This window comes from Rhamphochromis sp. 'chilingali' (genome assembly GCF_963969265.1).
Source record: "Rhamphochromis sp. 'chilingali' genome assembly, chromosome: 9".
Classification (NCBI taxonomy): domain Eukaryota; kingdom Metazoa; phylum Chordata; class Actinopteri; order Cichliformes; family Cichlidae; genus Rhamphochromis; species Rhamphochromis sp. 'chilingali'.
In genome coordinates, this window is record NC_137936.1 from 6,661,308 (window position 1) to 6,688,186 (window position 26,879).

The 26,879-nt window shown below is 41.3% G+C and overlaps 2 protein-coding genes across 5 annotated transcripts; both read right to left on the reverse strand.

Annotated features, from left to right (window-relative positions):
* Window positions 1-10,790: 10,790 nt before the first annotated feature.
* Window positions 10,791-13,524, reverse strand: LOC308402664 (uncharacterized protein). The gene is made up of 2 exons (XM_080891654.1): window positions 12,730-13,524; window positions 10,791-12,637 (listed from the first exon to the last, which is right to left on the reverse strand). The coding sequence occupies exons 1-2, from the start codon at window positions 13,231-13,233 to the stop codon at window positions 11,609-11,611; spliced, it is 1,533 nt and encodes a 510-aa protein (XP_080747780.1). The 5' UTR covers window positions 13,234-13,524; the 3' UTR covers window positions 10,791-11,608.
* Window positions 13,525-13,764: 240 nt separating this feature from the next.
* On the reverse strand, window positions 13,765-26,879 carry LOC308403370 (uncharacterized protein). 4 transcript variants are annotated; one of them, XM_080892712.1, is made up of 12 exons: window positions 26,590-26,879; window positions 26,000-26,215; window positions 25,653-25,891; window positions 25,230-25,333; window positions 24,558-24,748; window positions 24,386-24,472; window positions 24,129-24,227; window positions 23,772-23,926; window positions 23,524-23,652; window positions 23,168-23,296; window positions 22,776-22,893; window positions 13,765-14,041 (listed from the first exon to the last, which is right to left on the reverse strand). In XM_080892712.1, exons 5-12 carry the CDS (start codon window positions 24,658-24,660, stop codon window positions 13,875-13,877), a joined length of 987 nt encoding a protein of 328 aa, XP_080748838.1. In that variant the 5' UTR covers window positions 24,661-24,748; window positions 25,230-25,333; window positions 25,653-25,891; window positions 26,000-26,215; window positions 26,590-26,879; the 3' UTR covers window positions 13,765-13,874. The 4 variants fall into 4 exon arrangements, with proteins under 4 accessions (XP_080748838.1, XP_080748837.1, XP_080748835.1 ...); XM_080892711.1 differs by lacking the exon at window positions 13,765-14,041 and adding an exon at window positions 21,076-22,397 and having other exon boundaries at window positions 25,796-25,891; XM_080892709.1 differs by lacking the exon at window positions 13,765-14,041 and adding an exon at window positions 21,076-22,397.

A 26,879-nucleotide genomic window follows, 5' to 3' on the forward strand; every position in this document is an offset into this window, starting at 1 on the left:
GTGGGTGTGATTTCTTTTATTAAAGATTGAAGTTTTAGTTTTTATGATATGCAGCGAGCTTTATGCTCGGTGTCCTTTTATTCTTTTAATGTGTTATTCTGTGTTTTATTTCAGTGAACGGAGGATGTGCCAGTGGCCCTGGGACCTCAGGTGGTGGGTCGTTTTCACACTTTCCTTTGTATAGCACTGGGTAGGCTGTAGTGATTTTCTTTATGTCATTTTTCTTTTGGGTCCACGGCTGCTGGTAAGTCCAAGTTCCATGATTGCTTTATTTTAACTTTAGGACATTGTCAACAACGACGCTACATTTTGTTTTTTTAATTTTTAATTTTTTTATTTTTTTTAACTATAAATAAAACTGTATTAATATTGGAGCCAACCTGCTTCGGTGTGCATCCCTGAATCTGTGCGGCCTCTTTTATTTGTTTTTATCTATTTTTCTTAAATATATATTTCCTGGGGGTGAAATTTCCCTAGGTGGCGTTGTCATTTGTCAATAATATACTGTACACAACTGTACAGAATAGAATAGAATAAAATAAAATACTCTATACAATTGAATAAAATATACAATAGCATAAAAATAGAATACAAATGCTCTATACAACTGGGTAAAAATACAACTTCGGCAGAAAAGAGTATTGCGCGTAGTCTTATTGCACATGTGTGGATGTGTGTGTTTGATCAGTTGAAGTCTTTGTTGTGGAGTCTGACAGCAGTGGGGAAGAAAGACCACCACAACAGGCCACCACAGAGTCATAGAAGGTCTTCAGGAGTGGGCCCTTCACTCTAAAAGACCTGAGTCTCCGCAGCAGGTACATACTGCTCTGCCCTTTCCTGTACTGGGCGTCTGAATTATGAGTCCCGTCCAGTTTGTTGTTCAGATGAACACCAAGGTACCTGTAGCTGTCCATAGCCTCAATGTCCATACCTTGGCTGTTCAGTGGTTGCAGTGGAGGATGTTTGTGCCCAGTGGAAAATTACTGAAGAGGGGTGACAAAGAGACACAAGTATTTTGGCGGACAGCCTTTACTAAAAGGAAGAAAAAACTGACTGTTGTGGATTCATTTTAATACAGGGATGACAAGAATCTAACAATTGCATGTGTGCTTTTAAAAAAACACATTACATTACATTAAAAGAAGCAAATAAACAAAGTCACAAACTACCATGAAGAAAAGGACACCCATAAACAAGAACAGAAACAAATGATCTCTACGGAGAAGTTGAAGAAGTGAAATTGTACAGAATGTCTATTAAAGAAACAGAATCACATATCTATTTAAGTCTATTTAATCTTAAGGGCAGTGACACACAGGTATTTTCTTCATCTTATTTTTAACAGTATAGTATTCTTTGTTTTGCACTATATTTGTCATAATTCAGACCTTGAAAACCTATACAGAGAAAAAAGAGAAGTGAAAAGCTGAACATTATAACGATCAAGTATTTCAGTTAAATTAAAAAGTGTATTAAGATTGAAATATATAACATATTTTGCAGGAAAATTTAGAGTAATCATTAATAAAAAGATATATTGTGTTTTTGTTTTTTCATTTAAAAACCGTATTTTAATATAAAATGTAATTGGGGAAAGACTGGATTTAACAAATTTAAAAGACATTTTTGGAAACTGTAGATAAAACTGTTGACAGTCATTGAGGTTTCTAAACCAGCTGGCTTATCAGGTCAGAAATAAAAAGTAATCGAAGTTACTTATATTTGTGGTGTTTCTCCTGCTTCTGTGGCCGTAACTTTATTCTTTCATGAGTTATTTACAAGTTTCTGACCACTTATAAAATGTGTTCAATGTGCTCCCCATTGTGTTGGATTGTCAATGCAACCCTCTTCTCCCACTCTTCACACACTGATAGCAACACCGCAGGAGAAATGCCAGCACAGGCATCCAGTATCCGTAGTTTCAGGTGCTGCACATCTCGTATCTTCACACCATAGACAACTACCTTCAGATAACCCCAAAGATAAAAGTCTAAGGGGGTCAGATCGGGAGACCTTGGGGGCCATTCCACTGGTCCACGACGACCAATCCACTTTCCAGGAAACTGTTCACAGGATCCCGAACCTCCACCACACCCTCCTACCGTCAGGCATGTTACTGGATGTCTCCTCCACTTGCTGCTCCTGTAGCTCTCTCCATTTTTTTCGTTGTTCTTTAGAAAGTTTTGGTTTTTTAAAGTTTTCAAACATTCTTGCAAGAACATCACAGTCGTTCCAATCATTTTCACGTTCATTTCCAGCTATTTTGTTTAATACGATTCTAGTCAACTCCTCTTTTCCTGCTTCCTTCAGAATCTCTTTCAAAACCTTCCCTTTCTCTGTCAAGATCACCGTTTCAAAAACGGTTCTTCTCTTAGAACAGCAGGCGCAGCAGTCGTAGCATCTCCTCCAGTCACACAGTGACTTGAGGGTCACCAAAACAATGATGCTAAGGAGCAGAATAAGGAAACGTGAAAGAAGAGTATGACGGTGTTCTTCAGATCAGCGTTTTATGCTGTGAATATAGAATGAAATACTCACCCTGGAAATATTTTTCTCTTCAGTGATGATTTCTTTTTCTTCAGTTGTGATGTTGTGTATGTATGTTCTGTCTTTGCAGGCTATCTTTGCTTGTTGTTCAGACCGACCCACTTTACATCAAACATACCAGTCTAAATCGATGAGTACAGAGACCATCCACAGCAGACCAGCGCAAATCGCATTCAAAGTGCGACTTAGTAAAACTCCACATAACTGCATCCTGCAGCCTTTACCTGAGCATATAAGTGTACATCCACATGAATACCGGCAGGCTTTTCTCAATTTCTTGTCAAGGCAGAGTATTAAGACAAATATAATACAGGCTGGCAAAAGCAGGTAAACCCAGCAGTCAGAATCTACATCTTTGCAAGCGCAACCAACATGCTTGTCAAGCAAAACATTGTAAGTAAAACTCCAAATAATGACAATTTAAATGCTGATTTCCTTGTAGGGAAAATTTGCTAGAAAGTCCTGCATCTTTGCTGAAGAGTTTGCATCTGATGAGAGCTGGAATGTGAAATGCAGACATATACCAACACTTGACTTGAGCTGCAGGTAACAGGTCTGAGTAGGTCTGAATTATCAGTTGAGCAGTGGCAGTTCCTCTGCTGGAAGTTTTATTATATAACTTTCCACATTGTCATTTAGTTTGTTTTAATCTAAACCACAACCTCTGCCAAACTTTAAGTAGATTCAGATATCTTCCATATTATCTCTCAGAATTTAACTTTGCTTGATAACAAAGCTTTTAAAACCAAAACTTGTCACATTTGCAGTTTTTTTCCTGTCAAAGAACTTGATATTCTGTTACAGCACTTCCTCAAATCAAGCTGTATCAAAGCTTCTGTAACAATGATGGACAAGAGACAAAATTAGCCCTCTCTCTGGAAAAGAAATAGAAATATTTATATTATCATACATATATATATATATATATATATATATATATATATATATATATATATATATATATATATATATATATATATATATATATATATATATATCAGAATCAGAATCAGAATGGGTTTATTGCCAGATGTTGAGGTTTACAACATTAGGAAATTGCTGCGGTGCTTCAGTGCAAACAATAAGAATTAAAGTGCTATGTAGAAAGAAAGATATGTGCATGAGATATACATGAGATATATACATGAGAATAAGAATTATGAGTGCTACGTAGAAAGATATATACATGAGTGCAGGTGGTGATCAGTGCCAGACATGAAATGATGCAGTGACACAGCGTAGGGTCATGTGTTAGTGGCGGGGACAGTCATGTGGTTATTGTTCATGTGTCCAACAGCAGAGGGGAAGAAACTGTTCTTGTGGCGAGAGGTTCTGGTGCGATATATATATATATATATATATATATATATATATATATATATATATATATATATATATATATATATATATATATATATATATATATATATGACCATGGTGGCCATTTAGAAGTCGGCCATCATTGTTTTTCTTTTGACATTACCAATAAGTTTGATGTGTCACGTGGCCCTCTTCCTATTTAAAAAACAAAAGTTGTATCCAAGATGGCCGACTTCTAAATGGCCACCATGGTCACCACCCATCTTGAGGAGTTTGCCCCCTCACATATACTAATGTGCCACAAACAGGACTTTAATATCACCAACCATTCCCATGTTATTACGGTGTATCCATATAAATGGCCCACCCTGTATATTGATTGCAGGGTGGCGTCAGTCCGTATAAAGTTAAGCCAGTGTTCTCCTGGTTTATTCCTCCCGTGCATTTGGCAAAAAGCAGCAGTCAGTGTTGGCACACCGCTACAGATTGATCAGCAAGTGAACAGATCGTATGACAGCTACAGCACAGCTATTTCTGTTTTACTCCAGCTTTGCGGAGAGAGGTGCTCGAGTTATCTCCACCAGTGCAGTATAGTGCCTCCGGTCCTGGGGGTTTTATTGTTCCCTTCACCTCTCCGTGGCAAATTGCCCAACCTTAATTGGAGAATTGAGATGCCTGCCTAGTTGCTTTTTGAGGGCTCCTCCTCAGTGGAGCTGCTGTCTTGTCTTGTCTGGTGTCATCTTTTATTTCCGTGGAACTGTTTTTAATTTTTTTTAATTAATTGGGCTTACCTTTTTTTTATGGTTCGCCTGGTTTTATTCTTTTTTATTCTGGATTGCTGCTTGCACCCACGACTCTGTGATCGGGCTGGAGCGATCCAATGCACGAGTGTCGTATTGGTAACTTTAAACCGCCACAGTGGCCAGTCCCAATCTGTGGGGAGCCAGACCGGCCTGTGATCGAGGCCTGGACAATTACCACCAGCACAAGCTGTGGTTTGACTCATGGGGTGTAAGCCTTCCAGTTTGGTGTGTGTGTGCGTGTGGGTGTGATTTCTTTTATTAAAGATTGAAGTTTTAGTTTTTATGATATGCAGCGAGCTTTATGCTCGGTGTCCTTTTATTCTTTTAATGTGTTATTCTGTGTTTTATTTCAGTGAACGGAGGATGTGCCAGTGGCCCTGGGACCTCAGGTGGTGGGTCGTTTTCACACTTTCCTTTGTATAGCACTGGGTAGGCTGTAGTGATTTTCTTTATGTCATTTTTCTTTTGGGTCCACGGCTGCTGGTAAGTCCAAGTTCCATGATTGCTTTATTTTAACTTTAGGACATTGTCAACAACGACGCTACATTTCGTTTTTTTAATTTTTAATTTTTTTATTTTTTTTAACTATAAATAAAACTGTATTAATATTGGAGCCAACCTGCTTCGGTGTGCATCCCTGAATCTGTGCGGCCTCTTTTATTTGTTTTTATCTATTTTTCTTAAATATATATTTCCTGGGGGTGAAATTTCCCTAGGTGGCGTTGTCATTTGTCAATAATATACTGTACACAACTGTACAGAATAGAATAGAATAAAATAAAATACTCTATACAATTGAATAAAATATACAATAGCATAAAAATAGAATACAAATGCTCTATACAACTGGGTAAAAATACAACTTCGGCAGAAAAGAGTATTGCGCGTAGTCTTATTGCACATGTGTGGATGTGTGTGTTTGATCAGTTGAAGTCTTTGTTGTGGAGTCTGACAGCAGTGGGGAAGAAAGACCACCACAACAGGCCACCACAGAGTCATAGAAGGTCTTCAGGAGTGGGCCCTTCACTCTAAAAGACCTGAGTCTCCGCAGCAGGTACATACTGCTCTGCCCTTTCCTGTACTGGGCGTCTGAATTATGAGTCCCGTCCAGTTTGTTGTTCAGATGAACACCAAGGTACCTGTAGCTGTCCATAGCCTCAATGTCCATACCTTGGCTGTTCAGTGGTTGCAGTGGAGGATGTTTGTGCCCAGTGGAAAATTACTGAAGAGGGGTGACAAAGAGACACAAGTATTTTGGCGGACAGCCTTTACTAAAAGGAAGAAAAAACTGACTGTTGTGGATTCATTTTAATACAGGGATAACAAGAATCTAACAATTGCATGTGTGCTTTTAAAAAAACACATTACATTACATTAAAAGAAGCAAATAAACAAAGTCACAAACTACCATGAAGAAAAGGACACCCATAAACAAGAACAGAAACAAATGATCTCTACGGAGAAGTTGAAGAAGTGAAATTGTACAGAATGTCTATTAAAGAAACAGAATCACATATCTATTTAAGTCTATTTAATCTTAAGGGCAGTGACACACAGGTATTTTCTTCATCTTATTTTTAACAGTATAGTATTCTTTGTTTTGCACTATATTTGTCATAATTCAGACCTTGAAAACCTATACAGAGAAAAAAGAGAAGTGAAAAGCTGAACATTATAACGATCAAGTATTTCAGTTAAATTAAAAAGTGTATTAAGATTGAAATATATAACATATTTTGCAGGAAAATTTAGAGTAATCATTAATAAAAAGATATATTGTGTTTTTGTTTTTTCATTTAAAAACCGTATTTTAATATAAAATGTAATTGGGGAAAGACTGGATTTAACAAATTTAAAAGACATTTTTGGAAACTGTAGATAAAACTGTTGACAGTCATTGAGGTTTCTAAACCAGCTGGCTTATCAGGTCAGAAATAAAAAGTAATCGAAGTTACTTATATTTGTGGTGTTTCTCCTGCTTCTGTGGCCGTAACTTTATTCTTTCATGAGTTATTTACAAGTTTCTGACCACTTATAAAATGTGTTCAATGTGCTCCCCATTGTGTTGGATTGTCAATGCAACCCTCTTCTCCCACTCTTCACACACTGATAGCAACACCGCAGGAGAAATGCCAGCACAGGCATCCAGTATCCGTAGTTTCAGGTGCTGCACATCTCGTATCTTCACACCATAGACAACTACCTTCAGATAACCCCAAAGATAAAAGTCTAAGGGGGTCAGATCGGGAGACCTTGGGGGCCATTCCACTGGTCCACGACGACCAATCCACTTTCCAGGAAACTGTTCACAGGATCCCGAACCTCCACCACACCCTCCTACCGTCAGGCATGTTACTGGATGTCTCCTCCACTTGCTGCTCCTGTAGCTCTCTCCATTTTTTTCGTTGTTCTTTAGAAAGTTTTGGTTTTTTAAAGTTTTCAAACATTCTTGCAAGAACATCACAGTCGTTCCAATCATTTTCACGTTCATTTCCAGCTATTTTGTTTAATACGATTCTAGTCAACTCCTCTTTTCCTGCTTCCTTCAGAATCTCTTTCAAAACCTTCCCTTTCTCTGTCAAGATCACCGTTTCAAAAACGGTTCTTCTCTTAGAACAGCAGGCGCAGCAGTCGTAGCATCAGTCGTAGAACCGAGATGGTTCTGAGGCCTCTCCAGACTTTGCCAACGCCGTTTTGCTGAAGCTGGTTCTCCATCTTATGCCTGTAGCTGTCCTTCCCATTCCTTATCAGTCCTCTCAGCTCTTTCTGCACCCTTTTCAGCTCCTCTTTGTCTTTGGATTTGAAGGCCCTCCTCTTCTGCTTGAGGACAGCTTTAATTTCTGGGGTAATCCAATGTTTGTTGTTAGAGAAACACCGCACAGTCATGATGGGTGCAGTGTTATCCACACAGAAGTTAATATAGTCCGTAATGCATGTCACAAGGCTGTCGATGTCCTCTCCATGGTCATCACAGATCACCTCCCACACAGTACACTCAAAACAATCCTTAAGAACCTCCTTGCTCTCCTCCGACCATCTCTGCACTGTGCGGGTGGCTGGTGGCTCCCTGCGCACTAAGGGGTTATACACAGGGACAAGTTGCACCAGGTTGTGATGAGATCTACCCAGGGGAGGTAGAGGTGATGAACTGTATGCCTCTTCTGCGTTGGCATACATTGTTTCAAACTGTGTGATCAAAGACATTCCTTTGTTTCCCTGGTCTGGTTCTCCACCAGTTTAAGGAGGGTTTCTGCGCCGGTAAGGGCGTTAAGTGTTTCTCCACCAATATCTAAGGAGGATAGAGCTCTCATTGGTGATTCCACTGTAAGGGAGATTATAGGTCCAAAAAGAGTGTGAATGAGCGTATGTGTCACGGTCCTGGGTCAGTGACCCAGTGTTTTGAGTTTCTTGTGCCTCTGAGTTTTTTGTATTATGTTCTTAGTTCTCTTTGTTGTCCCAGCTTATTCTTTAGTGTAGTGTCTTAGTTTGGTTTTCTTGTATTCTGTTTAGTTCTCTGAGTATTTAGTAGCTGCCCTCTGTGTTTCTTAGTTCCTCTGTCTCCTCTAGTCTAGTTTGCGTCTGTGCTAATTCTTGTTTTACTTTGAAGGTCTGCGAGAGTCCGGTGATAACTGTTCCAGATTGTACAGAGTGTTGGTGATGTACTCTGTGGCTTTAGCTGTATCAGCTCTGGGGTGGTAAACCAAGATGATGAAAAGCTGTGGGAATTCTCTGGGGGGGGGGGGGGGGGGGGGGGGTAGTAAGGGCGCAGGGAAACAGCCAGAAGCTTGATGTCTTTAGTGCACAGCTTCTCCCTCACAGTGACTGTAGAGCACCAGCTGTTGTTTACATACAGACACACGCCGCCGCCATGTTGCTCGCGGTCTCTGTCCAGACGAAGAGCTAATGAAAAGCCATCAATTGACAGTGCACTGTCATCGTCGCTGTTGTTTAACCATGATTCTGTGAATGCCAGAATGGAGGCAGTTCTGTACTCATGCAGCATTACTGGAAATATTCAGTGTTTATTCGCTGGCTTGTCAGTAGCTACTCCTTAAAAGCAAATCTACCATACATCTGTTTGTCCGTCACCAGTTAATTCACGACACCAGTTAATCTAGAACACCGACCCCAACCTCATAGCCCTGATACAATGGACTCTGTCAAAAGTGATGTTCTTCACGGTGTCCTCCGACAACTTCAGGTGGGTTTTTTAATGAAGCTTTTCACTGTTATCTGTGAATGTCAATAGAAAATTGTAGTCAGTATAATCTTTTATTAATATAAGTTTGCATATGATAGAATACTGCATGATGACCTCTTTATAACTCAGACTGTTTTCGTTCACTGTGACCCGTTATCATGCAGGGAAGGAGCAGTACCTGCTAGATAAGAGCTTAATAAGCAGTTTCACTTTGTACCAGGTAGAGGAGCCTCTCCTGGCACACGCGCACTCACACACACACACACACACACACACACACACACACACACACACACACACACACACACACACACACACACACACACACACACACACACACACACACACACATATCCGCACATGCTCACGCATCAACATTCCACTGAACAAACATATTCACTGTTGTATTACTCTTCTTGTGTATAAATAAAGACCAGGGCAGTGGCAGAGTGCAAGTCTCAGAGCCCTCACTCCAAGTGCGAGTGCTCTGTGGCTGCCCTTGCATGCAAGTAAAACTGTGTGTTTCTCCTCTCTGATTCTCAGCTGAAGAAGTGTCTTAGAGTACATCTCTTGACAGTGAAGGTTCTCAGTCATCCAAGCTTCTTCAGTTCTAGGGTCAAATGGTGAAGAGTCCCAGATTTAAGCCCTGTGGGAGTGTCCCCCCAAGAGGGACAATGGACCCTCTAATGATCCTCTACCTAATCACACGAGCCAAGGTGTGAAGACGGGTGTAGGTCACAATCAGCCAAGGTTTCAGGTGAGCTCATTGTGAAACCTAACCCCACCCTATCATGTAATTTCCTGAGGTCAGATGGCCCAGGATCTTCTTTCACTCCTCTTTCATACCACTTTCTTACGGTGTTTCACCGTTGCTTTTGCATCCTCTGATTCTGAGATGCCAGAAAACACAAGGTTATCTATCATGCTACGGGCTTGCAGATGAATAACAGTCTTTTTATTTTTTTATTTTCTATGTTAAACTGGGTCACATTCTCAGTAAGAGACTTGACCGAGTCCCCATAGTGTGACGTTTTCAGCAGCATTTCCACCTGCTGCTGGCTCAACTCTAGGGATTTTCTCAAAGATTTAAATTCCCTGTGTAAAATCTCCACCAGGGACAACCTTACCTCAACGCTGGACAATCGCATATCGATTGACTCCAGTATGCCAGTCTTTGTTGGCAGGCGATGTTGTGCTGGGGAGTCTGCCTGGTGACATCTTTTTGATGGCCAGGGACGATGCGCTCTGGGCTTTCTTCATTACTATATCCTCAAAGCACCAGTGAATGTAAACTTGGAGAGCGTCTAGACTCTGCTCGCTGTTCTCCATGGTGTTGAAGATGATTAAGCAGATGTGGTTAGCTAGTTGACAATAGTTATTTGACAGTTGATGAGTACATTTGATATACTTGAAACTTGAAAAAATCTTTGTTAAATTCTAAGCTACCATTCGTTTTCTTTCCACCAATTCTCCGGCGTCTGACATCACCTACAACATCCTCTGTCACTTACCTTTTCCCTTCACTTCCAACACTTTGCATTATTTTTCTTCACATCAATTTTTATTTCGCAAGTAAGGGTGATGTGAGCTGCAAGTGGTCCCCGGGACGCAAGTTTGAGACCCCTGTCACAGACAGTCATTCAGAATGATTGGAAGTGTTTTCTATGTCATCCATTACCTCACATAATACCACTTAAATTTTAAGAAGGTTATTTGCTTCATATGGACTCCCAGAAGAGCTTGTTTCAGACAATGGACCTCAAATTGTGTCAAAAGAATTCAGTCATTTCTTTTTCAATCAAAGGCTTCTGTGTGACCAATATAACAAGGATTCAGTTTAGTTCAAATCTGATTTTTATTGTTGAGACACCTAAGGTTCAATAAAACCATAAAATGATAAAATAAAAATAATACAGAAAAGCAATAAAGTGAGCAAGTACCATAGAAATCAAAGAGACACGAACATCAGTGGCTCCACATCCTAGACGGGAGCCAAAATGCATTCATGCATGATTGGATTGAAGACAGAATAATGCTAAATGTTAAAATTAATAATGTTAAAATTTTTTGCTGCTTTAACTTAAGATCTAAATATCTGCAACATTTACAAGCATCTTGCAGTTTCCAATTTTGTATTATTGTTGAGACTAAAATGATTTTTTTATATCAGTGCCAAAAGAGGGCAGCATAACCTTATGTGACTGTAAACCAGATTTTACATTTATTGTCACAACAAACTGCATTAACTAAATCCTAGCAAGAGGCACTTTACCTTTTGTTTCTTTCTTACTTCTTTCTTACTCCTAAAAGGGCTACAACAGCAGATACATACAAAAGAAATTTTGAATATTCTATTTGCCATCTTGCCACAGTCCATGATACAGAAAAAATGCAGATACTTTCCTTTGTTACTAACATTGTTGTGGGCACCAGAGGACACGGATTTTCACAAAAAATACATAACAATCCATTGTTTCAAGCTAAAAGCACTTGCAAGTACAAGAACACAAACTCACATGCGGTCCGTTATTTTTGTTTTATTTTTTTTTGCAGCTGACATTTCAGGTCAGAAATGGTCAGTTATTACTAAAGCCTGCTGCTGCCTCTGCTGGAGACATTGCTGCAGATGTTGCTTTGCCCTCCTTTGCGGATGTTGTAGTGGTGCAGATGGCACCACCTGCTTCAGCTTCCATGCCACCTGCTTCTATTCCAGCTAGGTTCATTAGTTCTTTCCACTTTAGGTTTTTTTTTTAGAAAGTTTTGGTTTTTGCAAGCTTTCAATCATAGATACAGGGAGATCTCTAAGCTCTTTTATCCATTGATCTTTATTTTGCCCTACAGGTTGCCCTCCATCTGCAGGCTGCCCTCCATCTGCAGGTTGCCCTCCATCTGCAAGTGGCCCTCCATCTGCAAGTGGCCCTCCATCTGCAGGTGGCCCTCCATCTACAGGTTGCCTTCCATCTGCAGGGTGCCCTCCATCTGTAGGGTGCCCTCCATCTGCAGGTTGCCCTCTATCTGCAGGCTGCCCTCCATCTGCAGGTTGCCTTCCATCTGCAGGGTGCCCTCCATCTGTAGGGTGCCCTCCATCTGTAGGGTGCCCTCCATCTACAGGTTGCCTTCCATCTGCAGGGTGCCCTCCATCTGCAGGTTGCCCTCCATTTGCAAGTGGCCCTCCATCTACAGGTTGCCTTCCATCTGCAGGGTGCCCTCCATCTGTAGGTTGCCCTCCATCTGCAGGTTGCCCTCCATCTGCAGGCTGCCCTCCATCTGCAGGTTGCCCTCCATCTACAGGTTGCCTTCCATCTGCAGGGTGCCCTCCATCTGCAGGTTGCCCTCCATCTGCAGGCTGCCCTCCATCTGCAGGTTGCCCTCCATCTGCAAGTGGCCCTCCATCTACAGGTTGCCTTCCATCTGCAGGGTGCCCTCCATCTGTAGGGTGCCCTCCATCTGCAGGGTGCCCTCCATCTGCAGGTTGCCCTCCATCTGCAGGTGGCCCTCCATCTACAGGTTGCCCTCCATCTGCAGGTTGCCCTCCATCTGCAGGGTGCCCTCCATCTTCTTTTTCATATATTTTCTCAAAGATGTTCTTGGTCAGCTCTTCTTTTGCTGCTTCTGTTAAAATCTCTTTCAGTATCTTTTCACCCTGTTCCAAGATCACTTTGTCATAAACAGCTCTTCTGCTACAACAGCATTTACAGCAATCGCACCACAGTGACATCAAGGCAACCAGTAAAATGATAAAAAAGAGCACAGTGAATCCAATGACCTAAAAAAGAATCATCAAAGATCAATTACAATAAGACAAAATTGTTAAATGCAGAGGAAAAAAACTACAAAAAAAAAAAAAGAAACACTCACCCTTGATTTGTTTTTTAGAGAATCAATGGTCACATTTTCCTCAGCTGTGATGTTGGTTTTATTTTTGCAGGCCAACTGTGATTGTACAGATTCAATGCAACAGCAAACATACCAGTCTCCATCAACAAGCACAGAGACAACCCACAGCAGACCAACGCAAAATGCCCTGAAACTATGCATCAAGAAAACTCCACATAACTGTGTCCTGCAAATCTTCACTGAACAACAACAACAGTCACATTTTGTCGGTGGCTCATTTGTTTTTCTCTCAAATTTCCATTGACATGTATAATTGCAGGTCTTCTGTAATGTCTTGTCTATCCAAAGTATTAATAAAAAAATAATTAAAAGTGGCAACAAAATGTATGTGCTGCAGTCTAGACCTACATCTTTGCAAGTGCAATGCATATCACGATCAAGTAAAATACTGTAAGTAAAACTGCCAACGATGGTAACAAAAACACCAAGCGCCGTAAAGGGAAAATTTGTCAGAAAGTTCTTCATCTTTGGCAGACAGTTTGTATCTGATGAGCACTGCAGCTTCGAATGGGAACAAGGATCAGCAAGACCACAAGCATTTCCCTTTTGAAATAAAAAGAAAAAAAAAAATTGTTCTGAAGGGGTGGGACTTTGTGACTGATATTTCTTTCCTAATCTTCATTTAGTATGACTGTTATGAATATTATTGAAATGGTCAACATTTAGATAGGAGACTTTGAGGGTGACCTGGAACCTAACAGTCTAATATTGTCATGTTGATGCTGAATTTCATAAAGGGACCATTAAAAATTTGTGGATAATGTCTCTCCAGCTCTTAGTATTTCTAGCAACTTAGAAATTACCCACTGAACATAAACGACATACAACCATGTAGTTCTTGTTCCTGAAACCTGCTGAGACTGCACTTTATCATTTGCGTTACCCACCATTTCATTTGGGTAATGCAGTTCAGTGAACACATTAATTGTTTATCAGCTTTTGGAAGAGGAATATTAGGGCAGGCACTGAGAGTAGGAGATGAGAGAGAATTTTGACAATCAGATCTGATATGGCTTGCTTTGCAGGAGTATGGGAGTCACCTGGGAGGGTAGCTGCGAGAGACCAAGTGAGTGACTGGTGTGAAGTTGTGAAAGCCGAGAGTCAAACTAGAAATAGCTCTGTGATTTGAGACAGGGTGGGACAAGAGGGGCAGGCAGGTGGAGAATGCGAACCTTTCCACAGCCAGCGACCATGGAAGTGCAAGGGTGACCAGCGATCAGATGAGGAGGTAATCCAACTGCAAGCAGTGAGTATGAGAGATCCGATGGAAATACTGGGAAAACAAGAAGAACAAAAGTAAGGGGGTTAGGTACTAGGAATCTGAGCTTTTGTTATTTCATCAGTGTGATTCAGGTGCACTGGCATACAGAGGTCCATAGTTCTCCACCCATTTACTCCTGTATCCCCTGTACTTTAAACCTTTGTTCTCCACTGGTCCCCTGGCGGGTCTTTTTATTTGCTTTATATCATTATATTTTTAAGGAAATAGACATATTTATATATATGCTGATATAGTATTTTCTATTTCAAATATATTCATTAGTGATCCAGAGGTTATTTACAATGGACTCATTTTTGTTTTTAAACAACTATTTTCCCACAGGCAAAGAAGAAAAAAAGGAAAATCAGACTCCACTTGGAGCTCACACCTTCTAGACCAAGATCCCTCTCATTGAAGGGAATATAACGGTCAAGGTAAGTATACAAGGTAAGTTTAATTTTTTTTTTTTTTTGTGGAAAAATGAGACCAAGTTCAACAGATCACTACAAGACTATTTACATAAGATGACCCACAGTGGCTTCTATAAAGTGAAACTAAATAAACTAAGTAACTAAAACACTCCTATCAACACTCCTGCAGTATAGATAACTTTATTCTCACATCAAAAGCAAAAGATAGCAAATCGACATTACATTAATATGATCTAAAGTTTAGCCCCCAAGTATGGAACTCCAAAGTGTTCAAAATTAAATAAATAAATAAGTCATGATGAAATAAATAACTATGTGAATAAATAAGACACAGATATGTAATGTGAGAATGATATTGTGAAATAATGGAACACGTTTTGAAAAAAAGCTCATTATTGTGAAATATATTGCATTCTGCTATATAAATTTACTTATTATTGTGAAATATTATTTCATGATCATTATTTTTCACAATAACAGAGATTATTCCTGAGGCATTTTATTCATTCTCAGCCGTTTTTAATCCAAAATGTCCTTTTTTTCAAAGTCAGTCTTTATTTCAAAATCCCGTTTTTCCCAATGGCCTATTTATTTCATAATGCGACTTTTCAGCAGAATGACTTTGTCTGTCAATCAGTGTGAGTGGACTTGACCTTTGCGCCTATTGGCTGATCGTTTACTATCGACTAGTTTTCCTGGATACCTGCTCCGCGGACGGCTGCTACAGGTAGCAAAAACATGCTAGGTCAAAAGTCACGGAGGATGGCGGACTGGTGTGAACGTCAGTCAATTCTGCTCATTTTAGCAGATCAGATAGAGAGGGATCATTTACCTGTAGATACTGTTTTGAGTCGTTTAGATGTTTCTGAAATGCTTGGGATGATAATTGCTCTTCAAGATGTTAGCATCGATGACAGCATTGTCGAAAGTTTAAGATCAATTCAGCACTGTGTTCGTTTGGAATACGCCGAGGAAGAACAGTCTTCAAATGTTGGTCGTCCACGTCTTGAAATCCCGGCTGCAGCACTCAGGACTTTAGTGCTGTCCGGGATAACCATCGGGGTAATTGCCGATATGTTTTCTGTGTCTCCGAGCACAATTAGGAGGAGAATGACGGAGGAAGGTCTAAGGTAAGTTTATGCTGTAATTTAACACCTGTGTGAGTCTGTACACAGCATTATTTAGATGTTAACCTTAATTATGACGTTTGATATTGAAATATTATCGCTTACTTTTTTATTGTGAATGTCTAGCACCCCCCCCCCCCCCCCCCCCCCCCCCCCAGGGCCTTCTTAGAGTCCCTGGGGGGGGGGGGGGGTGCTGGAAGGTGCTCCACCTGGAGACTCTGTTGTCCTGCTGGGAGACTTCAATGCTCACGTCGGTAACGACAGCGAGACCTGGAGGGGCGTGATTGGGAGGAACGGCCTCCCTGATCTGAACCCGAGCGGTGCTTTGTTATTGGACTTCTGTGCTAATCACAGTTTGGCCATAACGAACACCCTGTTCGAACATAAGAGTGTCCATAAGTGCACGTGGCACCAGGGTGCTCTAGGCCGTAGGTCGATGATCGATTTTGTAATCGTATCACCAGACCTGCGACCATATGTTCTGGACACTTGGGTAAAGAGAGGGGCTGAGCTGTCAACTGATCACCACCTGGTGGTGAGTTGGATCAGGTGGCAGGGGAGGACGCTGGACAGACCTGGTGCACCTAAACGCGTAGTGAGGGTGTGCTGGGAACGTCTAGCAGAGGCCCCAGTCCGCGAGATCTTCAACGCACACCTCCGGCAGAGCTTCAACAACATTCCGAGGGAGACTGGGGACATTGAGTCCGAATGGACCATGTTCAGCGTCTCCATTGCCGAAGCTGCTGCATTGAGCTGCGGCCGCAAGGTGGTTGGTGCCTGCCGTGGTGGTAATCCCCGAACCAAATGGTGGACACCAGAGGTGAAGGGAGCCAACAGGCTGAAGAAGGAGTCCTATCGGGCTTGGTTAGCCTGTGGGACTCCAGAGGCAGCCGACAGGTATAGACAGGCCAAGCGAAATGCGGCTCGGTCAGTGGCTGAAGCAAAAACTCGGGTGTGGGAGGAGTTCGGAGAGGCCATGGAAAAAGACTTTCGTACTGCCTCGAAGAGATTCTGGCAAACCGTCAGGCGTCTCAGGAGGGGAAAGCGGTGCTCTACCTGCACTGTGTATAGTGCTGGCGGAGCGCTGCTGACGTCGACTGAGAAAATTGCCAGGCGGTGGAAGGAATACTTCGAGGACCTCCTTAATCCCACTGACACGTCTTCCGAGGAGGAAGCAGAGTCTGGGGATGAGGGGAATGACCCGCCAATTTCCGGGGGCGAGGTCACTGAGGCAGTTAAACAACTCCTTGGTGGCAGAGCCCCTGGTGTTCATGAGGTCCGCCCCGAGTTCCTGAAGGCTCTGGACATTGTAGGGCTGTCCTGGTTGACACGCCTCTGCAATGTTGCGTGGAGATTAGGGGCAGTACCTGTGGACTGGCAGACCGGGGTGGTGGTCCCCATCTTTAAGAAGGGGGACCGGAGGGTGTGTTCCAACTACAGGGGGATCACACTCCTCAGCCTCCCTGGGAAAGTCTATGCCAGGGTGCTGGAAAGGAGAGTTCGTCCGCTAGTCGAACCTCGGATACAGGAGGAACAATGTGGTTTTCGTCCTGGTCGCGGAACACTGGACCAGCTCTTTATCCTCTCGAGGATACTTGAGGGTGCATGGGAGTTTGCCCAACCAGTCTACATGTGTTTTGTGGACTTGGAGAAGGCATTCGACCGTGTCCCTCGGGGTGTCCTGTGGGAGGTGTTGCGGGAGTATGGGGTGTCTGGCCCATTGCTACGGGCCATTCGATCCCTATACAACCGTTGCAAGAGCTTGGTTCGCATTGCCGGCAATAAGTCGGACTCGTTCCCGGTGGGTGATGGGCTCCGCCAGGGCTGCTCTTTGTCTCCGGTTCTGTTCATAATTTTTATGGACAGGATTTCTAGGTGCAGCCAAGTGGCGGAGGGCTTTCGCTTTGGTGGCCTCAGAATCTCATCTCTGATTTTTGCGGATGATGTGGTTCTGTTGGCTTCATCGGGTGAGGGCCTCCAGCTCGCACTGGAACGGTTCGCAGCCGAGTGTGAAGCAGCGGGAATGAGGATCAGCACCTCCAAATCTGAGGCCATGGTTCTCAGCCAGAAAAGGGTGGAGTGCCCACTCCGGGTCGGGGATGAGTTCCTGCCCCAAGTGGAGGAGTTAAAGTATCTCGGGGTCTTGTTCGCGAGTGATGGGAGAAGGGAGCCGGAGATCGACAGACGGATTGGGGCTGCAGCTGCAGTAATGCGGACGCTGCACCGGTCCGTCGTGGTGAAGAGGGAGCTGAGTGTAAAAGCGAAGCTCTCAATTTACCGGTCGATCTACGTCCCTACCCTCACCTATGGCCACGAGCTGTGGGTAGTGACCGAAAGAACGACATCGCGGATACAAGCGGCAGAAATGAGCTTCCTCCGAAGGGTGGCTGGCCTCTCCCTTAGAGATAGGGTGAGAAGTTCGGCCATCCGGGAGGGACTCAGAGTAGAGCAGCTGCTGCTCCACATCGAAAGGAGCCAGCTGAGGTGGTTCGGGCATCTGACAAGGATGCCCCCTGGGCCCCTCCTGGGTGAGGTGTTTCAGGCATGTCCCACCGGGAGGAGGCCCCGGGGCAGACCCAGGACATGCTGGAGAGATTATATCTCTCGGCTGGCCTGGGAACGCCTTGGTGTTCCCCCGGATAAGCTGGAGGAGGTGGCTGGGGAGAGGGAGGCCTCTTTGCTTAGGCTGCTGCCCCCGCGACCCGGCCTCGGATAAAGCGGATGAAGATGGATGGATGGATGTCTAAAATAAGCGTGGCAGCTACGACTAATGCTATCGGCACCATCTTGTTGTTGAGACACGTTTAGCCGGCGCAGTGTTAGCTGTTAGAGTGTGTTAACTCGGAGACTGGGGGCAGTGGAACCTGTAGGAACCTTTTACACAGAGTAAACCCACCAGCTTTCCACAGTCTACTTACTTATCACATGTTGGTAGACAGCAGGGTCATTAGTGCTTTAAATAGTACATAGTTGAATGTTTCATTGCTGTTTGCAGCTAATTGGTCTCTGATAACACATAACAAAGTTGATGTTAAATAGCAAGTTTATTGAAATGGTTTTGTCTATTACAGCAGCGTTTTAAATATCATACTTTCTCTGGTGTCTTCAGTAAAGCTAAAAGAAGAATACATTTACGTCCTTGGTTCTTTCAGGAAAACGTTTTGTTGAGACTTGCTGTTATACTAAAAAAAAAAATTATGTGCAGAAAATCTGATAGGTATTCTTCTATTGGGAATGAGGACTTGGATGCAAAAGTGCTGGACATTCAGCGTCATCACCCAAATGCCGGCTGCAGAATGATGATGGGACATCTACGATCCAGAGGCATACACATTCAAAGTAAGCTGATATTGTTTGAATATCCAAACACCAGTTTCTGGCCCAGAAAGCATGTGTCAGTGTAGCCATGATGTGATATTATAATGTAGGCATCAAAAATGACTAGGCATGTTCGCATCACTGTTATGCAGTTATGTTCCTGTTTGAACCAGTTTGTACATGATTCTCTGTCCCTAGTAAATCTGTACAGCACCTGGATACTTACCTGAAGCAATGAAGATCTGTCTCATAAGCATTACAGTGTTTACAATACAGTCTTTTTGTAGTTGTTAGTACTAAGACATGATCTGTTTGTTAATCAGGATTTCGACTGATGGATTCAATGAGACGAGTCAATCCAGAAGGGGTCATGATGCGACGGTTATCTATTCAGACTGCAAGGCGTCGTCAGTACAGTGTACCAGCACCAAATCACCTTTGGCATATCGATGGAAATCATAAACTAATTCGGTCAGTACTTGCATCACCTTTTCCCTATTCCATTGAAATAACAGAATGCATGTATAAAATTTTAAAATGAAGCCTTGAGTTTGTAAATGTCATCTTAAATGCTGTCATATAAGGCCATTTACAGGATTTGCTATAGTCATGTCTGAGGCTTTACATTATGCATGTGATTCCTTGCACTACAGATCTTTCTGTAAAGTGTTTAAGTTTCCCTTCTATTATTTCTTTTACATTCCTGTTATAACATCTTGTCACTTTATATGGAACTGAAATATTGGTCTTGCTTGTATGTAACTGGGGACATGACAATGTTTTTTCTTGTTTTTTTTTTTTTAATTCTGCCTTGTCAGATGGAGATTTGTTGTCCATGGTGGGATAGATGGTTTTTCTAGGTTAATTGTCTACCTTAAAGCTGCCACCAACAACAAAGCTACAACAGTTTTTGATGGTTTCTTGTCAGCAATCAGACAATATGGCATACCGTCAAGAGTCCGGTAAGAGGTGTTTAACAAATACAGTATGTCAAAAAACTCTGTATTGGACAGTAGTTATATTCAGATTGTTACTCTCACTGACTCGGATCAAAACTTCTCTACTTTTTTTCCAGGTCAGACAAAGGAGGGGAAAATGTGAAGGGTGCACATTTCATGGTGCAGACAATGGGGGAGAACAGGAACTCTCACATTACAGGAGTGAAGTGTTCACAACCAGCGGTAAGGACAAGTAAATTGATGGCCTGTCTTACATTTTTTTCACACATCCAATTGTAATAAAACAAATGGTTTCTGAGCATAATTGACTGGTTTTCACTGTGTCTTATAGCATTGAGCACCTGTGGAGGGATGTATATGAAAACGTCCTTGACCTTTTCTACACAATCTTCACCCAGCTGGAGATTCAAGGACTGCTCAACCCTGGTGAAGAAATTGACTTGTTTGCACTGCACAGATGCTTTTTGCATCACATTCAACATCATCTTCAGTCATTCCAGGAAGCATGGAATCAGCACGGACTCAGAACAGCAAACAACCATTCACCTCTGCAACTCTGGTTGGTGCACAGAAAGGAGGGACAAGATTTGTCACAGGTACATGACTATTTGATCCGTATTTGTTCTTCTATGTAAAACTCTACTACCTGTAGTTGATATGAGTTTATTTCTACTGTTCAAGTTGGTGTACCGAATATTTCTCCTGAAAGTGAAAATGTCTCTCAAGCCATTCTCTCCTTTTATTCCATCTGTCAGGTATAGATGACAATACTTTAAACAAAGTTAAATTTGTTATACCTGAAGAGAACCAATCCTGACCTAGAATGGATGAATGAATAATTATGCCTAAGAAACTCACATAGGCCCTGACAGACTCAATAAGTCCATCTAGGAACAGCTGCAGGAAACACCTCTTCAGTTTAGATTTAAAACATGTGCATGCTCCTTCAGGTTGATGAGGATTATGGTGTGGACTGGACAGGACCACATAATCACCACCCATCAAATGAGATCACCATTCCTGAGATTCAGCTCCCACGTGCACTGAGTGAACAAGAGCTTGCTGTGCTACCAAACAACAACCTTTCACTCAGTCAAGCTTTGGATACCTACTGTGAAACTGTTCAGTCACTCAAACTTATGTTTGATACCACACCTTAAGTCTTCAAAGTAAGCAGGTGCAATATGTTCACACCCCTTTTTTAAGTTTCTACATCTATGGCTTTGTAGCTAATACTGACTCAAAACAGCATAACCAATTTCATTTTCAACAAAACAGTGAGTGGCTATAAAACAGGATTTGTTTTACACAGCTGTCACTTTAATAATAATAAAAATAAGTGACAATAAAATAAGTGATTTGATTTGATATTCATTTCTTGGATGTACAGTACATGTCAACTCTGAGCAGATTTAATACAATGCACACGGTACAGTAGTATAAAATCTTAATGCAAATAAAATTTCCAGTAGCGAGAATAAAATAAACATACTGTGTAATTTATAATGTACAGTGAACAACTGATTTTGTTTTCTGAGCTCTTTTTAATATAAACTGACAAAAAGCAATAAATGCTCACCTGTACTGTGTATTTTACACTGTCAAGTGTATTAAAGGAACTAGAACTCACTAGATTGTCCGTTTCTTTGAACACTGAATACAGTAATGTGATGCAAGAAAGAAAAACGGTCTAATCTTACCATGTGGTTATGGAATCTGTTAGAGTAAATAGTTAAACATTTGTCATTTTTATATTTACCATTTGTCCATTGTTTTTAACTCTGTGAAAGGAATTCTTTCTTTCCTCCCATCCCCAGATTCTCGAGGTTCTGGGTGCAAGGTTGAAGTGTTTTATCACAGGAACGTCCTTTTGAAGGTCTGTTTGATGTTTGGTAGAGCTTCCTACCCTTTGTATGGTTTCACTGTGTTATCTATGGTAAACCATACATTGGGTGTGGGGGAAGACTACCCTCTTTATGACCAAGGATGTTGTTCCTGCTTTTAGGTTTTATGACCCTTTGATCAGCAGAAACAAACACACACACACACACACACACACACACACACACACACAGTCCTTGTCTATGTAACCAAAGGGGTTTGCAGGGGGAGGTGTTTTGTAAACTATTGTTTGAAGTTTGTCAATAAAAAGGCGGCGAGAGGAGGCCACCATTGTGGTCATTTCGACGTGCTGGACACGGATGAGAGGCCTCCCTTGCGCAAGAAATCGATCGAACACTGTTGCCTTGTTTTTCTTTCATGGGAATAAGTCCTGGATACAGCGGGGTCTGAGTTTAGACCCAACAGAATCAATCCTAAACCAGACCAAAACCTGAGTCAGTAGAGTTGAGACAAACCTCAATGTCCATCAGAAATGATTCATAGGTACAGTAGTGTGCAGGAAGACGTAGTACTTCAAAACAGGTGGAAGACTTTGGAAGACTGCTGTTGACCACTTCCACAGTCATTTCTCTCGGCAAGACTTCCCATCCTGTCCAAAACTTGATGAGGACTTTTCGTTGTGCACAAGACGCTGCAATGGACCATTGTTTTGAGCTATAATGACATCCTATATTCATTATTTTGAGTGTTTTATGGAGAAATACCTTAAAAGATGAACAATTACATAAAGAGCACAAGACATTTTTGCCCCACTCAAATTGCTGTTGTAGCTGTCATAGATATTTTTATGGTAACAAAGCTAAAAGTAGTTACATACAATTATAATGCAACTGATAATGCCACCACTCTGTTTTTTATGTATTGCATGGAGGCAGTATGGAGCAAATAAGAAAACAAAATTATACTATAGTGTACTTTGTTAATGACCCGAGATCACTGGACTGTATGTAATTTACCAAAGTATAATCAGAGAAAACCAATAGCAAAATACCTATCGCAGTAGACTTACCATTTTCAATGAAGGACCGAAGGTAGCCTGCCACTCTGCATTTATCCTCAAGAGAGCATTCCTCTTCCTCCTCATCTTCATCTTCTGTGGCAGGCCACACTATCCTTTCTAGAATAGACTGCATAAAATAGTTCACCTTGGTTAATTTTTTCTCTTAAATGCTACAAGATAAAATAAGCTTCATTTGTCATTTTATATCTTTACTTATCTTGTAGTCTTAAGAGCGTCAGCAACATTAGGTGTATTTTTATTAAATGTAACCCAGCTGTTCGACTAGCCCAAGCATACAAAATAGTATATTGATGTTTTGTGTCAACAATTAATGTTCATCCTTCATAAATTAACCAAATACCTTTACTATTCAGATGTTAAAAGATGTGACCTGACTTTACCTTACAACGGGGAGCAGTCTCTGATTCCCTTGGAATGATGTCTGATCTTTCTGTCAGAAGCGGCCATACCATGGTCTCCTTAAGCCATTTCCTCAGCTGCTTGACTTGACGGCTTGTTCGTGTTATGACCTACAACAGTGAGACCAAACCAAAACTGAAGTGTGAGTCCATAAAGTAAAAGACACTTTAAATGTTAAATACTTAAAGAACATCCACTGTACTGATAAAGCATTTCAAATGGCCTCCAAAGAGATTTCTTTAATGTATATGAAAAATGTACTTATTCACATCCAAAGGTTTGATTTGCTTTTCTATTTAAAATCTACATTTATTGGGGAGAGTAAGTCCGTACTCACAGCGTGGAATAGCAGACGTTCATACAGCCACTTTCTATTGGTTTGTGTGACACCTGGCAGGTCCCAAGCCAGGGCTAGCTCGAGAACATTTCTTCGTTCCAGTTCTGTTAATTCAGCAGTGCCATCAAGCTAGGACAGAGGGAAATAAATTAGTCAGTAGTAGGTACTGATGGCTATTCAATCTTGTCTCTAAATTTAATATTTAGTGAAATAGTAATTCTTTAAAATAATGGTACAAAAATGCAAACCAGCTGAATAGTGCTGCGGATATCAATATCAGGGCAATCCTCAATCTGAACTGTAGCTGTTTCAGGTGAGCCACCAAAAAGGACATGGATGATTGCAGGACTTATACCAGACACATACGGTCCACAATGAATGAATGAATGTCCCATTATTCTTCCTAAGATCAAACATAATAAATTCACTTAGCCTAACATTGCATGGGGGTAAAGACAAACAGTTTTGTAACTGTATTCAATCTAGTTTTCATCTTTATGGTTACAGTTAGGATAATGTAACACAAGTAATGCTTTTTCCTTTAGTGCTGCACATGTATTATTTTAAATTACTATTCCTCTTATTTCTGTACATAACTTTCTTACCTGCCACCAAAAACAAGTCACTCTCAAGCAAGGTCTGAGAAGTGGATGGAGTCAAGTGTTCTGGCTCACCGTCAAACAGTCTTGTAAGATCTGTGTTCCCTGAAAAGAGTACATCTAGGTTATGGTGAGTATGAGAAATCCAGGCAGTAATTTTAACACAATTAACTCATTTACATAACAAATACATTTTCTTTACATGAATAAATATTCTCTTATTTAATCCACTATACATGTGCCCAGTCTAGTTTCATACATACCAAAATTCAAATGCAAACCAGACTGTACTAGAGAAACTGCCTTTGAGAAGAAGAATCTCTTCACCCCTTCTCCAACAGCAACATCCCCTAAAAGTAAGAAGAAAAAAACTTGTGAAGTTTCGGATTAGTCAGTCACTGGATTTCTAATGTTTTCACAATACAGAAAAAATACCTTCCAGTTTGCAGCTGACAGGGCCCGCCCACTCTACCTTTGGAGCTTTGTAGAGGGAGATAAGTGATGTCTGTTGATCCACAATACTTTCCCGCAAGTCCATTTGCAGGACTTTCTGGTCTCATACTTTGAAAGTAACTCGGACTTGTAGAGCCAGGCTGCTCTGGTTGCATCTTGTTCACATTTCCACTCTGAAAGGTACACATTTGTATGGATCACATGAATCAAAAGAAATAAAATATATGTATTTTTTGCCATTTGTCTGGTATCTTCCTAACTTAATTCCTGTCACTACTTGGTTTTTCCCATAGAAGTGACTTTTCCTCATCTTGATGAGATGCATCTTCCTGCACTACCACCATATCACTTGACGATTGCTCTGCTCTTGCTGAGGTTATGGTGGATTCCAAGATGATACTATCTGGTTCCTCTACCCCGCAGGACAGATTCCAGGCATCACTGTTGCTACAGGATGGGACCTCTGACCTTGCTGTTGTACTACGAGTCTGCCTAGCCTGACTTTCAGTAACAGACTGAGGTTCAGCACCACTCAATGAACTGTGAGAGGGATTGGCAGAGATTTCAGCATCCATCACCAATATATATAAAGTGGACTTACTTAGTTTCCACACTATATACTAAAATATATAGAAAATCAAAGATGTTCCTTACCTTGTGCATTTAGTGATGTGGTTTTTCATTTTATTTAAAGGAATGTTAATGTCACAATTCAGGCATTTTGTGGGGGGTCCTTGTTGCTGGAGGGTTGTCAGGCTCTACAGAGAATATGGAGATAAAAATATATATATACAATTGGTGCATACTGTGATAAAAGATATTTTGACAGTTCTGCAATCGCATTTGCCAACGTGAGAAGCAGAAACAAATTGTAAACACAAAATTACATATCTCCTTCTAAACCTTTTCTAACAATTGCTTACAAACACATTCAGAACCATTATTACTCATATGCAGTCATGTTTCTAACCAGCTGACAGCTAAAGCTGATTTGACACATAGTTGAGCTTAGCTAGCCATTTGAACTAGTTTATTAATACATGCAAATAACATATTCTGACCCTAATCATTACTCACGTCTTCCAAATCAATACTTTTCTGCAGTGGCCTTATATAGATCAAAGCTTGTCCAACTCCACTCAATGGACTGCGGAGATATCGCACTGTATATCCAGTGTCTGGGCTTGGGATTGTGCACAGGTTACGGCTTCATGTTGTACCCGAGATTCTCAGCAGTTCAAACCCTCCTGTGTCTTTCAGCTGAGGGAAGGTATCCTCAATCTTTGCCTTGACCACTTCTGGGTCATCATCCCTTCCTGTAAAACACATTACTTGCTGTACATTACTACAAAAATGGTACATATAAGAGTAAAAATGTAGTTAAACTGAATCTTGAAATATTAACAAATGACATGTAGCATCACCTTGGAATGAAATCCGTTTCTCTCCAAGTCCAGCTGCTGCTAGGTCAAATTTGACTGCTTTAGCTGGCACTGTGTCTGACATATGATCATGTAAACAGAAGAAGGTGTGTGTGTAAATGGAGCGGCATGCTTTCTTGGAAGAATGCGAGGTCAGAGATGAAAGTGGCGCTGAGGAAGGCCTCACTCTGTAAGGGGCAAACAGTCTTGCGACTTCAGCTTTAAAAAGGGAAAAACAATATTATAGAAAACATTCTAAAAGCTTAGATTAATTGCTACTTAATTTGCAAGTATTATACCCGCTTACAAAATCACTACATTGAACTAGAATTGCTTTATTTTCATTCACATAGATTACTTGACTTCCATATTAGCAGAGAAAATAAGACACTTTAAAACGTCATGATTTAACTATTACCTACAACAATGTAAACAGTGATACAGACATTAACCCAGAAGACGATTATCTTCTCTTACCTAATTTATTAAGTTCTTTGCTATGATAAAAACAGTATAAAAAATTTGTGACTGAACTGATTAAAAAGCTCATTTTTTGGCAGACAGACTAACCAAGCAGTAACATCGTTACTTACCCTGAACAGCGTTTCTCGGAGTAGAGCTAGCTGTGATAGCGTTAGCGTTTGCTAACGTTAACATTGTGCTGTTTTGATGAGAACTTGGACCAGGGACCGCTTCATCTCCAGTATGCTGCTGCAACACTCTCTCAGACTGAGGTGAAGACGTACAATCTAAGCGGTTAGCAACTTCTCTGAGTAACTCAGAAACGGACTTGTTTCCTGCAGCCATGCCCTTCACAAGAATTGATACACCTGTAACGTTATTCGCGCCCAGTGTTTTGCATTTGTCGGTGCCTTAAGTTTAT

Coding starts and splice junctions, on each gene's coding strand:
- LOC308402664 (XM_080891654.1), bottom strand. CDS start 13,233: ATGAAGAACTTTCTGACAAATTTTCCCTTTACGGCGCTTGGTGTTTTT. Junction 12,638..12,729: donor CTCTAAAAAACAAATCAAGG/GTGAGTGTTTCT, acceptor ATTCTTTTTTAG/GTCATTGGATTCACTGTGCT.
- LOC308403370 (XM_080892711.1), bottom strand. CDS start 24,660: ATGGACTTGCGGGAAAGTATTGTGGATCAACAGACATCACTTATCTCC. Junction 23,927..24,128: donor TGACTTGTTTTTGGTGGCAG/GTAAGAAAGTTA, acceptor GTTTGATCTTAG/GAAGAATAATGGGACATTCA. Junction 23,653..23,771: donor TCCGCAGCACTATTCAGCTG/GTTTGCATTTTT, acceptor CCTCTGTCCTAG/CTTGATGGCACTGCTGAATT.